Source organism: Camelus ferus, chromosome 9, assembly GCF_009834535.1.
Source record: "Camelus ferus isolate YT-003-E chromosome 9, BCGSAC_Cfer_1.0, whole genome shotgun sequence".
In the NCBI taxonomy this organism is placed as follows: Eukaryota; Metazoa; Chordata; class Mammalia; order Artiodactyla; family Camelidae; genus Camelus; species Camelus ferus.
Window position 1 is genome coordinate 31,226,148 of NC_045704.1, and position 12,032 is coordinate 31,238,179.

A 12,032-nucleotide genomic window follows, 5' to 3' on the forward strand; every position below is an offset into this window, starting at 1 on the left:
TCCAGTCCTCCCAGAAGGCCCAGGGAGGCCAGGCAGGGGAGGAAATGGGGGCATAGAATGAGTGCAAGGTGGCCAGTCTCTCCCTCCCTGCTTCCCAAGACCCAGATGGAAATTAACAGACATCCAGAAGGACTTGTCCTGCTGGCAGCTTCCCAGTAGCTTGTGGGACCTCTCCCATCGTGGGGCCAGGGCCCACGTGCTTGCTTGCCTTCCCTGCTAGGTTCCAGGGTGACAGCCGTCTGGAGCAGCATGGCTGCTACCACCATTGCGTGGATGAAAACATTGAGAGGAGAAACCACTACTTAGATCTCGCCGGGATAGAAAACTACACATCCCAGTTTGGGCCTGGTAAGGGAGTTCCTTCACCAGGGAGGGCGGCGAGGGGAGGGTGTAGCTGGGTGGGCAAGTGGGCCAGGGTGGAAGGTGTTCACTGTCCCCCCTGGGCTGGGGGAAGGCGTTGCTTTTACTGGACAGATGAAAGTCTTCTTGGCGGAGATGACATTCAAAACAGTTAAAAAATGAAAACACACGCACAAAGTTGAACAAAATCAAATGGTATCCAAGTGCTTATAATACAATGAAAATGACAGTTCAGTGCTGCACCCCAAACCACCCCACCCTGTTCCCCTGTCTTCCAGTGAGGATCCTGGCTTAATTAGGCAAAACATGGCTCTGTCCTTGACATCTTAGCTCTTACTAAGATAAATGAAGACACAGTCCACTTAATTTCACTCCCCCCAGCGCCCTTCTCCCCTTCCTCCTCTTATGTTTAATTCCTCTGTGGGTTACCTCTAAGTTAAGGGATTTGCTTGTCGATTTCCTTCGTGCTCCAGTGACCTTAGACAGTTAACAATGTCTCTGTCTCCTCTCTTTCAAAGTTCTCACAAGAAAACTTAATTATTTTTAAAGATCTAACAAACAATTTTTCCCACTTAGCAGATGGCAAAGTTCCATTCGAGAAAAGTTTCCTCCAAGGCAGGGAGGAGCAGTCAATGTGTGGGGAGGGGGAAGCTCTGATAAGGAACAGCTGCCTCTACCAGTCTTGGAGAACTAGGGGTGGGGGTGGTTTCTGGGACACTGCAACACCGGCACACAGTAGGTGCTCATGAAATCTCTCTTGAATTGGTCCCTAGGCTCCCTGTCCGTGGCCCAGAAGTCAGAACTGGCCCCCCGCACCTCCAACCCGACTCGATCTCGCTCGCATGAGCCAGAAGCCGTCCACGTCCCGCAGCGGAAGCCGCCCGGCGCGGACCCGGCCTCCTTCCACTTCCTTGACGCCCAATTCGCCAAGGTCTCGGAGGTCCAGCAGCGGCTCCGGGCCACCCAGGACGGGAGCAAGCACTTTGTGAGGTCCCCCAAGGCCCAGGGCAAGAGTGTGGGTGTGGGCCACGCGGCCAGAGGGGCAAGAAGCAAACCCCCCGTGGGACCCGCCGTCCCTGCGGTGTCCCCGTCCGCCCACCTGGCCGCCAGCCCGGCCCTGCTCCCCACTCTGGCGCCCCTCGGGCACAAGAAACACAAGCACCGCGCCAAGGAGAGCCAGCCGGGGTGCCGGGGCCTGCAGGCGCCGCTGGCCGTGGGCGGCCCCGTCGTGGGGCGGGACCACGTGAGGGAGCTGCCCGCCGTGGTGGTGTACGAGAGCCCGGCCGGCCAGGCGGTCCAGAGACACGAGCATCACCACCACCACGAGCACCACCACCATTACCACCACTTCTACCAGACATAGAGCCCCGCCCCCTGCCCCGCCCCCGCCGTATGAAGGACCCCCTCCCCCTGCCCCCAAGGCATTATTATTCTATTAATTATTGTTATTATGACGATTATTGTTATTAATAATTATTGTTACTCCACTAATATTCAGCTAGCCTCCATGTAGAAGATATATGGAAACACAGAACTTAACTTTTATTTATATATTGTGGGGACTGCATAACTTACCCAAGAAGTGACTCTGGGTCTGGAAGTGGCCTGTAGCGGCAGAGGCTCCCTGGGGATCTGGAGCTGCCGGGTCTACGAAGGACATCCCACACCCATCCCAGCCCCCGGGAGCCCTTGGCCAGAGCTCTGCCCCACCCTAGTCTCTTCCAAAAGAACACCCTTACCTGGCCTGGCTTCCAGAGACCCTCGAAATCTCCGAGAAGATAAACAGCTGCTACCTCTTAGTATTATTCGGATTTTATTTTGCCCTTAACTGATTGCAATGTGCTACAAGGGATTTCAGCGGACTGCAGACGTGCGACCTTCCCAGCTGTTGTGTTTTTATGTCCCAGCCTAGAAACCTTAGCTGTCCTTTCTGGAGTTATCTTTCATGCGTTTCCAGTGGGATCATGCCCTCGCCCCAAACCACTCCCATCTTCTCTGCCATGTGCCACATGAAAATACACCTCTCTCCTTTCTCTCCTCCTCCTCCTCTCTTCTTTAGAAAGATACACACACATGTTTGAAGACTACCCCCTGAAACCGGCCTTCTTATTTTGGAAACCTCTGGAGAGGGAACCAACCACATAAACAAGCGTGGTTTTCCAAGATTGGGCAATTGTGTGTTGTTGGTTGTGACCGAAGATGTGGAAACCTCGGGTCCTATCGTTGGCAAATATAGATGTACCTACGTGGTTCTCTAACAGAGCTTCCTGTATCTATAGGTAGATGCCGTCAGTCCGTTTCTATGTATCTTTCTATAAATATACACTCTCAGGTACCTTTTCTGGTGTGCAGAAATCCGTGGTTTGCTTCTCTAGACACATCCTAAGCCCAGACATGACCCTGCATGCCTCTTGTGGGGGCCCCTGTCCATTAGGTGCCAGTAGCCACTTGCTTGTCATTGGGGGTCCTTTCTTGAGGTTTGGGATCTGGCAGATTTGGGAGAAGCCTGTTGGAGTACAGAAACTTGGAGGGAAATGGGGACAGTGGCCAGAGTTGGGACCCTGGAGCAGTGTCCTCTGCAGAGCAGGATTTTGTTTGATGGAGACCTGGGGAGGCCAGGAAAAGGACCCCTGCCAACCAGTCGAAGACCCTGTGAAAAACTGACGCCACACATTTATAACTGGGTAATTTGGGGTGAGTTGAATAAAGGGAATATTTACAATGTGTGGGCAAAGCTTCTTGAAAGAGTGCAGGGTTCTGGGCTGGCACTATGGGTGCCGCCCCGACCCCTGGAGTCGGGGGGGAGGTGGGAGGGAGTCATCCTCAGCAGACATGGGGATGGGGCCACCTGGAGGAGCCATGACCTTCACTCAGAGGATGCAGCCAGCTTGTGGGGATCCTATAGGGAAGTGGCTTCCTGCCCTCACTCCCCTGCCTGCCCGTATCCTGCTGAGGCCCCCTTGGCTGAAGCCACTGGGAGCCTGAGACCAAGGGAGCTGTTGATGGGGGTCACAAGGGCATTCTTCCAGGGCAGAGGAGAGTGGAGGGTGAATCTGGAGGGGCACAGGAAGAAAAAGCGGCTCCAGCTGCCTGTCTTTCTGCTGCTTGGTCTCCCAGCTGGCACCCCCTTTTCCAGAGCCTCAGGTGTTGGTTTAATGTGGTTGGTAAGGAGTCATTTTTAAAGATAATAAAAATTAGTTATTGTCACTGTAGTATTAATTTTATTAGTTACTGGTGTGCCTGGGACTGGATTGGAACAGTTAATCCTGACAACAACCCTGAGGTAGCCAGTGGAAGTGCGGGGAGCACATCAGGCTCAGAGAGGTTGAGTAACAGTCTTGAGACCACACAGCAGGAGACAGATGTGGGATTCTAGTCTTCCTTAACCACTGGATTTGGGCTTCCCTTGTTTTGAGTTGTGGGCTTCTGTCCATCAGGGACCACCTCAAACTGATAGGAATGTAACGAAGCCAGGGAAGGTGGGGAGGGACTTTGAGATCCAGGAGGTGAATGAAGCTGAGCTCACTGTTCATGTCATTCCCTTCCTGGATTTATACTTCTACTCCGATGTGCTTTGCCGTAGTGTGGGGACTGCTGGCGCTCTGGGCCACACCACCAGATGGAGATAGATCTTCCACTAGGACAAGCCCAGGGAAGGATTCTGATCGGCTGAGCTTGGATCCAGTGCCCATCCCTGGACCGATCACTATGGCCCACCTGGAGAGTCACATGTCCAACCTGTGGATATGGGGTAGAGTCTGTGCCAGAAGAAGGGAGAGGAGGGGCATTGAGCAGATGGATGGCGCCCCAGGCCCAGAATTGCTGCCACCATGGAAACAGGCCAGGCCTTGGGTCCATGCTGGGAGCCTCTCTGTGGCCTGGTGGGCTTAGAGCAGTTTCTCAGCCTCTGAGAGGAGGTCCCTGTGTCTCCCCAAGCCCAATTCTGTCAAAGTTCTGTTACTTCCTGGTGACTGAAACTGACCTAACTTTAAAAAGATAATAGCATGTGCACATGTAGAATATTCAAATACTGCACAAAGGTGTGCAGGAAGATGTACGCTTCCCTCCCACCTCCCCAACTCCAGTTCCCCGGTGCCTTCTGGGACTTCAGTGCGGTGCAGAAGCTGGTGGTACCTGGCTGCCTGGGTTCAAATCCCGACTCCCTCCCTTAGGAGCTTTGTGTACCTCTCAAGTCTCAGTTTCCCCTTTATAAAGGGGGATCATAAGAGTCCATCCTATAGGGTTCTTGTGAGAATTCGGTGAGTTAAAATGGGGTGGGCCCACAGGAGCTCCATGAAAGTGTCGCTCCCGTTTTTCACAAGAATGAATACATTTATATGAGATTGCTCCCTGTTTAAATTCTGTTAATTTTTTAAAAGACTTTTTCAGAGCAGTTTTAGAATCATGACAAAGTTGAGAAGGTGTAGAGACTTCCCATATACCCCCTGCCCCTATGCGTGCATCACAGCCCCATCCCCCATTATCAACATCACTCAACCAAGGGTATGTTTTCACCAAGGATGATTCTATATTGAGACATCGTAGTCACCCAAAGTTCATAGTTTACCTTGGGGCTCACTCTTGGTGTTGTATATTCAATGGATTTGGACAATGTATAATGACCCATATCCATCACTATAATATTGTAGACTATTTTCACTGCCCTAAAAATGCTCCATGCTCTGCCTATTCATCTCTCTCCTACCCCCAATTTTTTTGTTGCTTTTTTTGTGTGTGTGGGGGGGGTGGTAATTAAGTTTATTTATTTATTTATTTATTTATTTATTTATTTATTTATTTATTTATTTATTTATTTATTTTTAGAGGAGGTACTGGGGATTGAACCCAGGACCTTGTGCATGCTAAGCATGCGCTCTAACTGTAACCCCCCCCCCCTAATTTTGTTATTTTTAAAAACATTTCTAACAAAGTTTGAAACAGAAAACAGTTTAACGGTAACTGAAACTCACCACCCAGATTTTACTAATGCTGACATTTTGCAATATTTATTTCAGACCTATTTTTAAGAAAGAAAACACTGCAGTGACTGTTTAATCCTCTTCCACCCCACCCTTTTATTTTTACCCCAGGAGTAGCATAGTATTCATGCTTAGGTCCTTTTTCTCTGTGACCTAATGTATTTGGAGATCTCCCCGCCTTGGTTCCAGAGCTCTGCCGCCTCTTCTCTAACAGCTGCTCAGTCTTCTCTTGCTCCGAGGTGCTGTCGTGGGCTTGCCCAGCCCCTCCTGCAGGCACTTGGGTCTCATCCTAGGCCGTGACACATCCTCGTGCCTGGCTTTCTCGGTGCCCACCAGCCGGGGCCCTGGTAACAGAGTGCCAATGCGGAACTGCTGAGTTCAAGAACATGAGTGATTTCAGTTTTGATGCAATTTGTAAGTGACCTCCAAGTAACTGGAAGTTGAAGGAAGAAGGGAGAGAAAAGGAAGGGAAGGAGGAAGGGAGTAGGAAGGAAGGAAGGAAGGGAGAAGGGATCAACCATGCTCCTTGGTGAGGTTTTGAGCACATTTCCCTGCAAGCTGGCGGGGGTGAGTGTCACCTTGTGTGCAAATCTGATCCCCGTTGAGAATAGCTGCTCTTCTTCCCCAGAACCTGAGCCCTAAGCACTGGGGCTCCCCTGGGAGGTGGAGACCCGACTCCTGTCTCTTCCGGCCTCACCCACACGTGCACACAAGCACCGGCTGGTCGCTAGGATGCCTGGTTCTGCTGATCTGTCACCAGCCCTGAGGATGTCTGGTTAGGGCAGCTGCTGGATGAGGCTCTCATCACCCAGGGAGCACGGGGGGGGGGGGGACCCCGAGGGGCCAGTGCACCTCACACCCAGCTGTGCCAATTACACATTCTGGCAAAGGAAACATCCAGGAACAGTTTCTTTCACACCCCCTCCCCCGACCTTTTTCTCAGTGTTTAGATGTCAAATCATTACTGGGCCAGAGGGAAGGCAACCTCGGAGGTGGCAGGAGGAGGGGAAGGCTGCCTGCACTAATAACCCGGCTTCTGTGAGGCCTGTCAGCACTCTCGGGAATGAGAGGGGACCCCTGAGCTGTGCTCGGTGACTTCACCCAGCGCAAACCAGGGAGTTCAGGCCCAGAAGACCCCAAGGCAGCCTTGCCGCGTGTCCAGCCCAATCCCAGCATCCACCTCCCGCCCCAGCCTTTGCTCCTGAAGGGCGTCGCCCTTTCTCCCGATGTGCGCATGACTGTTTTGCTGAATCCATACAGGTGATTTTGCCAAACGCTTTATTGTCTCCTAAAAGTTGTACCAAGGGCTCCCTTCTCCAGTCATTCAAGTTTTATCACTTCCTACAGTCGTGCCCCTTGTTTGGAACTCTGATCTGGTTCTTGGTCTTGTCCCTATGGCCCAAACCAGCAGATCTCTGAACCCCACCCCTCTTCTCAGGAACTCATGCCCTTGAATGATTTTTACTGATTAATGTCCCTGCAAAGGGCTTTCTGCACCCAGCATCTTATTTTAGAAGGAGAAGAGGGAATGGGAGCAAGACCCATCTTCTAGTGGCAGGAGGTGACTCCTGAAGGGGAGGAAATGGCAGAGGCTGACTGACTCCCCATCTCCCATTGACCACCCCATAGTTTTCCTCTCCCCTCCTCTTTATCCCCACAAAGTGGGAGAATTGTGGTGTGTCCAGTCCATGAGCCTGGCAGAGACAAGAGGGTTTCTACCTCGACAGGAGCCCCTCCAGACTTGACTTTGGCATAGAATTGCTGTGCGTGGGGGCTGGAGGTGGGGAAAGTGGAATGCTCCCAGCCAGCAATGCTCATCCTATAAATGCTTCAGAATCACCTGGGGGGATTTTTAAAAATACCAATGCCTGGGGGCCCTGCCTCTGATGGTGTTGATTCCCTGGTCTGGGCGTCAAGATGTTCCAAGCTCCCGTGCAGCCAGGGTAAGTACCCAGAGCCTTTCCCCGGATGACCTCAGAGGGCTCCTTTGAGGGCAATACCTTACTTCAGGGGCCATAAGAATCTCCCAGGGAGTACATTAAATGTAGCGATCCAGGCCCACCGCCAGAGAGTGAGATTACATGGACCCGGGGCTACGAGCAGAGATGATCAGACTAAGTGAAGTCAGATAGAGAAAGACATCACGATACCACTTAAACGTGGAATCTAAAAAGAGTGAGACAAGTGAACTTATTCACAAAACAGAAACAGACTCACAGACAGAAAACAAACAACAAACTTACGGTTACCAAAGGGGAAGGCGGGTGAAGATAAATTAGGAGTTTGGGATTAATGGGTACAAACTACTGTATACAGAAGAGATAAACAACAAAGTCCCATGTTACAGCACAGGGAACTATATTCAATACCTTATAACAACCTATAATAATATATATATATATATATATATATATACACACACACACACATATATATGTATGACTGAATCACTATGCTGTACACCAAAAACTAATATAACATTGTAAATAAACTAAACTTCAAGCAAAAAAAAAATATAGTTGACCCTCGAACAACACAGATTTAAACTGCATGGTTCCACTTACAAGCAGATATTTTTCATCAACACGTGCTACACCATCCAGGGATGCGGAACCTCGGATGCAAAGGGTCAACTCTAAAGTTATTCTCAGATTTTCATCTGGGGAAGCAGGGAAGTTCCTCCCTGCCCCTGCCCACCAAAAAACCCCTCTGCATGACTCAAGGGTCAACTGTAACTGTTTTCTAGATATTTCTCATCACAAAATTCTGAGTAAGTTAATCAAAGGTGACCTTCTCTGGTTTTTTGTTTTGTTTTTTTTTTAAATCAACAAGGCCTCATTTGCTGGAGCCAGCTGGGCTGGTACCCAGACAATGGGGCAGCCACCCTTGCTCATCAGCATCTGGGTGTGTTTGCCGCCTTCCTCCTAGTTGTAAAGGCCCTGCCGGCCGGCCAGGGCTTCTTCAGCATTGCTGGTTCCTCAGAGTGGGTACATCGGCGGTGGTCAGTACACAGAAAAGAGGGAGTGAGAGATAAAAAGGACTGAGGGGTCACATCCCTTACTGGCTGGAGGATTCATGGCCTCCTCTTGCCTGTGAGTCCCTGACTGCGGAGTTTTACGAAGCAGTGCCATTTCAAATGAAAAGCTGGCAAAGCAATGCAGCGGCATCGACTTTTAATTTTGCTAAGAATGTAAAAAAAAAAAAGGAAGGAAGGAAAGAAAACTGTAGTCTCTTACTGTTTAAAGAAAAACAAACCAAAAAGAGAAAAAAGAAAAGACATAATTCAGACCTCTTTAAAAAGAAAAAACTCTCACTGCGTTGTTTTTTCTCCCCCCTCCACCCTGCCCTGGTGGAAACCAGTGAAAATTTGTCCAAATGCTCATTATATTCGTGAGTAGCTATTGAGGTCAGGCAGGAGTTACTCTTCTCATTTTAGAGACAGGAGAACAGAGACTGGGGAAGGGGTGGGGGATTGCCATCCGTGATGACACTTCTTTCCGAAGCTGAGCCCAGACCCCGTTTCTAGTCTGAAGCCTCAGCTGCCCTCTGGGGAATAAGGGGACAGGCCGGCATCTATGATACCTGGGGAAGTGGCTTTCCATGGCCTGGATCACTGGCCAGTGACTCTGCAGGGGCTGTTGTGACCATCCTGCCCGTGTCAGCAGGGCCCCGCTGCAGCCAGCCTGTGATGGAGGGGCCATCACAGCAGTGGGGACCAAGCTGCGCTTCCCAGCCTGTGATGGAGGGGGTGGGGTGGGTGAGCCAGATTGGTGAGACGCAGGCTCCCTGAGGACGCTCCTCCCCTTCCCTTCCCATTCCCTGCCTGCTCTGAGACTTCCAGGGTCCTCCCTCTGATCCTGAGTCCTACCCAGCATGGCCCACCTACATGTCATGTTTGACCCATCTGGGGATTCAAAAAATTAATTTCCAAAACGCGAACGTTTCACCTAAAAATCTGGATTTGGGGCTTTTCTCATAAAAATCAAAGAATGTGATTTCACCAGGCCTGCCATTGGCAGGAGCTGAGTGTCCACCCCTCAGAATGCCATGTGAGCTCACGATCTCCAGGACCCCAGTGCGCTCTCAGTCTGGTGCCCACATGCCTTCCCTGGCTGGCTCCCGTGGCATCTCAGCTCAGGACCCCAAATATGCTCAGGACCCCAAATATGCTCAGGTACCTAACTTTGGGGTCCCCCGTGCCATTAAGCCTGGGCCTGTTCAAGGCAGAGTCTTACAGGGAAGGTTGCTAATGGGGTGTTTCAGTTGTGGGAGGACTTCCGTGGGGAGGTCTTTGGGGCCAGTCCTGGAGACCCTCACTCACGTCACCACCCATTCCTCCTTGGGGTGGGCGGGGCTTCCTCAGGAATGTCCGCCTGTGTGAGACCCTACCCGACATCCCTTACAGAGACAAAGCGGAAGGGGCCCCACTCAAAGGGCTTGGCTGGACACCATCTGGCTCTGCTAGCTGAGCTGCTGACCGCAGGCCCGTGACCCCACCTCTCAGAGGCTCAGTTTGCTTTGCTGTCAAGTGGGCCTAATGAGGGTTGTTTTGCTGCAGCTCCTGGGTCTTTGGAGATGTAAGATGTAAGGTGAAAAACGCAAGAGGAGATTCTTCCACATGGAATCCCCTGAACAAATACATACCCCCCCACCCCCGCCATGACTCCTGTCCCTCTGGGCTGCTTCTCACGGCTCAGCTTAGAATTTGGCCCTTCCCCTCTGCAGACTTGGGCGGATGTGGTTCCAAATTCTCTGGACCCGCTGTCCTGAATCTTGCCCGTCTGGCTTGGTGGATGGAGTTGGAGGAAGTGACTGGATGTGGTAGCCAGACCACAGAACGCAGGCTTGGTGCCTCGCTCAGAAGGGCAGAACATTGGAGGTGGGCAGACCTAAACTGAGTCCTGATCCTGCTACTTCCTAGCTGTGCCACCTTGGACAAGTGACCCTGCCTCTCTGTGCCTCCGTTTCCTTCTCTGTTCCAGGGGACTAATCAGAGAACCCACCTCACTGGGCTGTTATGAGGATCAGATTAAATGATCTGACAGGCTGAAGCCTTCAGCTCGGAGTCTGGCACAGAGTAGGCCCTTGGGAAATGGCAGCTGCTGTTAGGAGACTCTGACCCCGTAGGACCTGCGGGGAAGAAGGTGCAGTCCTGACTGACAAAGAGCCCCTGCAGGTCAGCAACTGCCATGTGTCCCCTCCACGGCACATGAGGGCCATTCCACCTACCCTGTTGCTTTTCTCCTCCATGTTCGATGAGTTCATTCCATTACAGACCCGATCTTCACTGTGAACTTGGGCAAGCCCCAGCCCTCTCTGAGCCTTAAATTCCGAGTGTGCATGATAAGCTTTGTGGCACCAGCTCAACACCCTAATAGGATGGGGCAGTGGTGGGACTAGCAGCCTAAGAGCCAAGCCCAGCAGCTCCACCCTGCTTAAGGTGAGGGAGGGGAGCCTCAGGGATAGTCCTTGGCTGCCCTGCCTCGAGGACTCTCCTTGTCCTCCAGGAATCCGGCCAAGCCCCTGGGACCAGGCCCTGAGCCCTAGGATTGCTGAGGCGTCTAAATGACTATATTGACCACTTATGGAGCACTTATTATATGCTCAGCCTGCATTCGCTGACATCCTTAGGACACCCTTAGGACACCTTGTTAGGAAACCAATGAGGAAACTGAGTTATTGTTCAGCTAAGTGACTTATCAAGGTCACGGTGAATGTGTGGCCGGGTTGAATGTAGTGTGACACCTGTCCATGGGGACAAGCTGTTAGTCACTCAACTGCCCCCTTCCAGGAGCCTGTGGGCATTGACACACAATAGCAAAGACCAGTCCTACCCTCTCCTCTACAGTCACCCCAGCCAAGTCCAGAGAAATGTGAGTGAAGGGAAGTTCTGGGAGGTGGGGCTGCTGGCCTGGCCTCAGCCCCTGGCTGCAGCAAGATGGTGCCCAATGTCTCCAGGTGCCCTGCCAGTCCCCTTCATTCATAGCTCTGATCATGTTTGTAATTAGAGCTGAGTCTTGTTATTCGTGGTAGTTATGCTCTTTAAAGTCATCGACAACACTGATTTAGCCAGTACCAAACCACTGGTCTTAGGGGAAACAGAGTTAGATTCCTGGGAATCCTCTGGTCACATTTCCAGCAACCAATCAACACATAACCTTGTTTTGTGTGTGTTTCTGTTTAAAGACACTTGATTTGTTCTATATTGTTGATTTGCTAACATTGAACCCATGGCCAACAACCATTGTAACCCATGCCTGAACGAAGCTTGTCTAACACATACAATTTCCTCGTAGGAACACTACACGGCCCCTCAGCCACTGCTAACACGAAGCACAAAAATGCAAAAAGCACAGTGCTGAAAAGAGCCTGGAAAGAAGACTTGTTTATAATATGAGCGCTGAAACAGAAGGGCAGATTGTAGCCTTGTTTGATGTCAGCTGAGAAAACGCACGTCAAGTGGCTCAAATGCTTTGCTGCTCGTGACCGCAAATGACCATGAAAGCACTGTGAGCATCGATTCTGAAGTTACAAATAAATTTGAGTGAGGAGGCGCATTCATATAGAATCTGTGAATAATCAGGATTGACTGTATAAGCTTGTTTGTGTCTCCGATTATTTGGTTAACATCTGTTTCCACTAAAGCGCTATCTCGTTCCCCAAAGATTATTTTGTAATCCCAAAGGCCCAGCA

General features: G+C 51.0%; 1 protein-coding gene across 3 annotated transcripts in view; it reads left to right on the forward strand.

Annotated features, from left to right (window-relative positions):
- Positions 1-3,082, forward strand: part of NKD1 (NKD inhibitor of WNT signaling pathway 1) — an 85,316-nt gene extending 82,234 nt beyond the window's left edge. For all 3 annotated transcript variants that reach the window (XM_032486280.1, XM_032486281.1, XM_032486282.1), the window contains 2 exons: positions 221-348; positions 1,134-3,082. In XM_032486280.1, coding sequence (XP_032342171.1) covers positions 221-348; positions 1,134-1,723 — 718 coding nt within the window. In that variant the 3' untranslated portion in view covers positions 1,724-3,082. The remainder of the gene's footprint in view (positions 1-220; positions 349-1,133) is intronic.
- Positions 3,083-12,032: the final 8,950 nt, after the last annotated feature.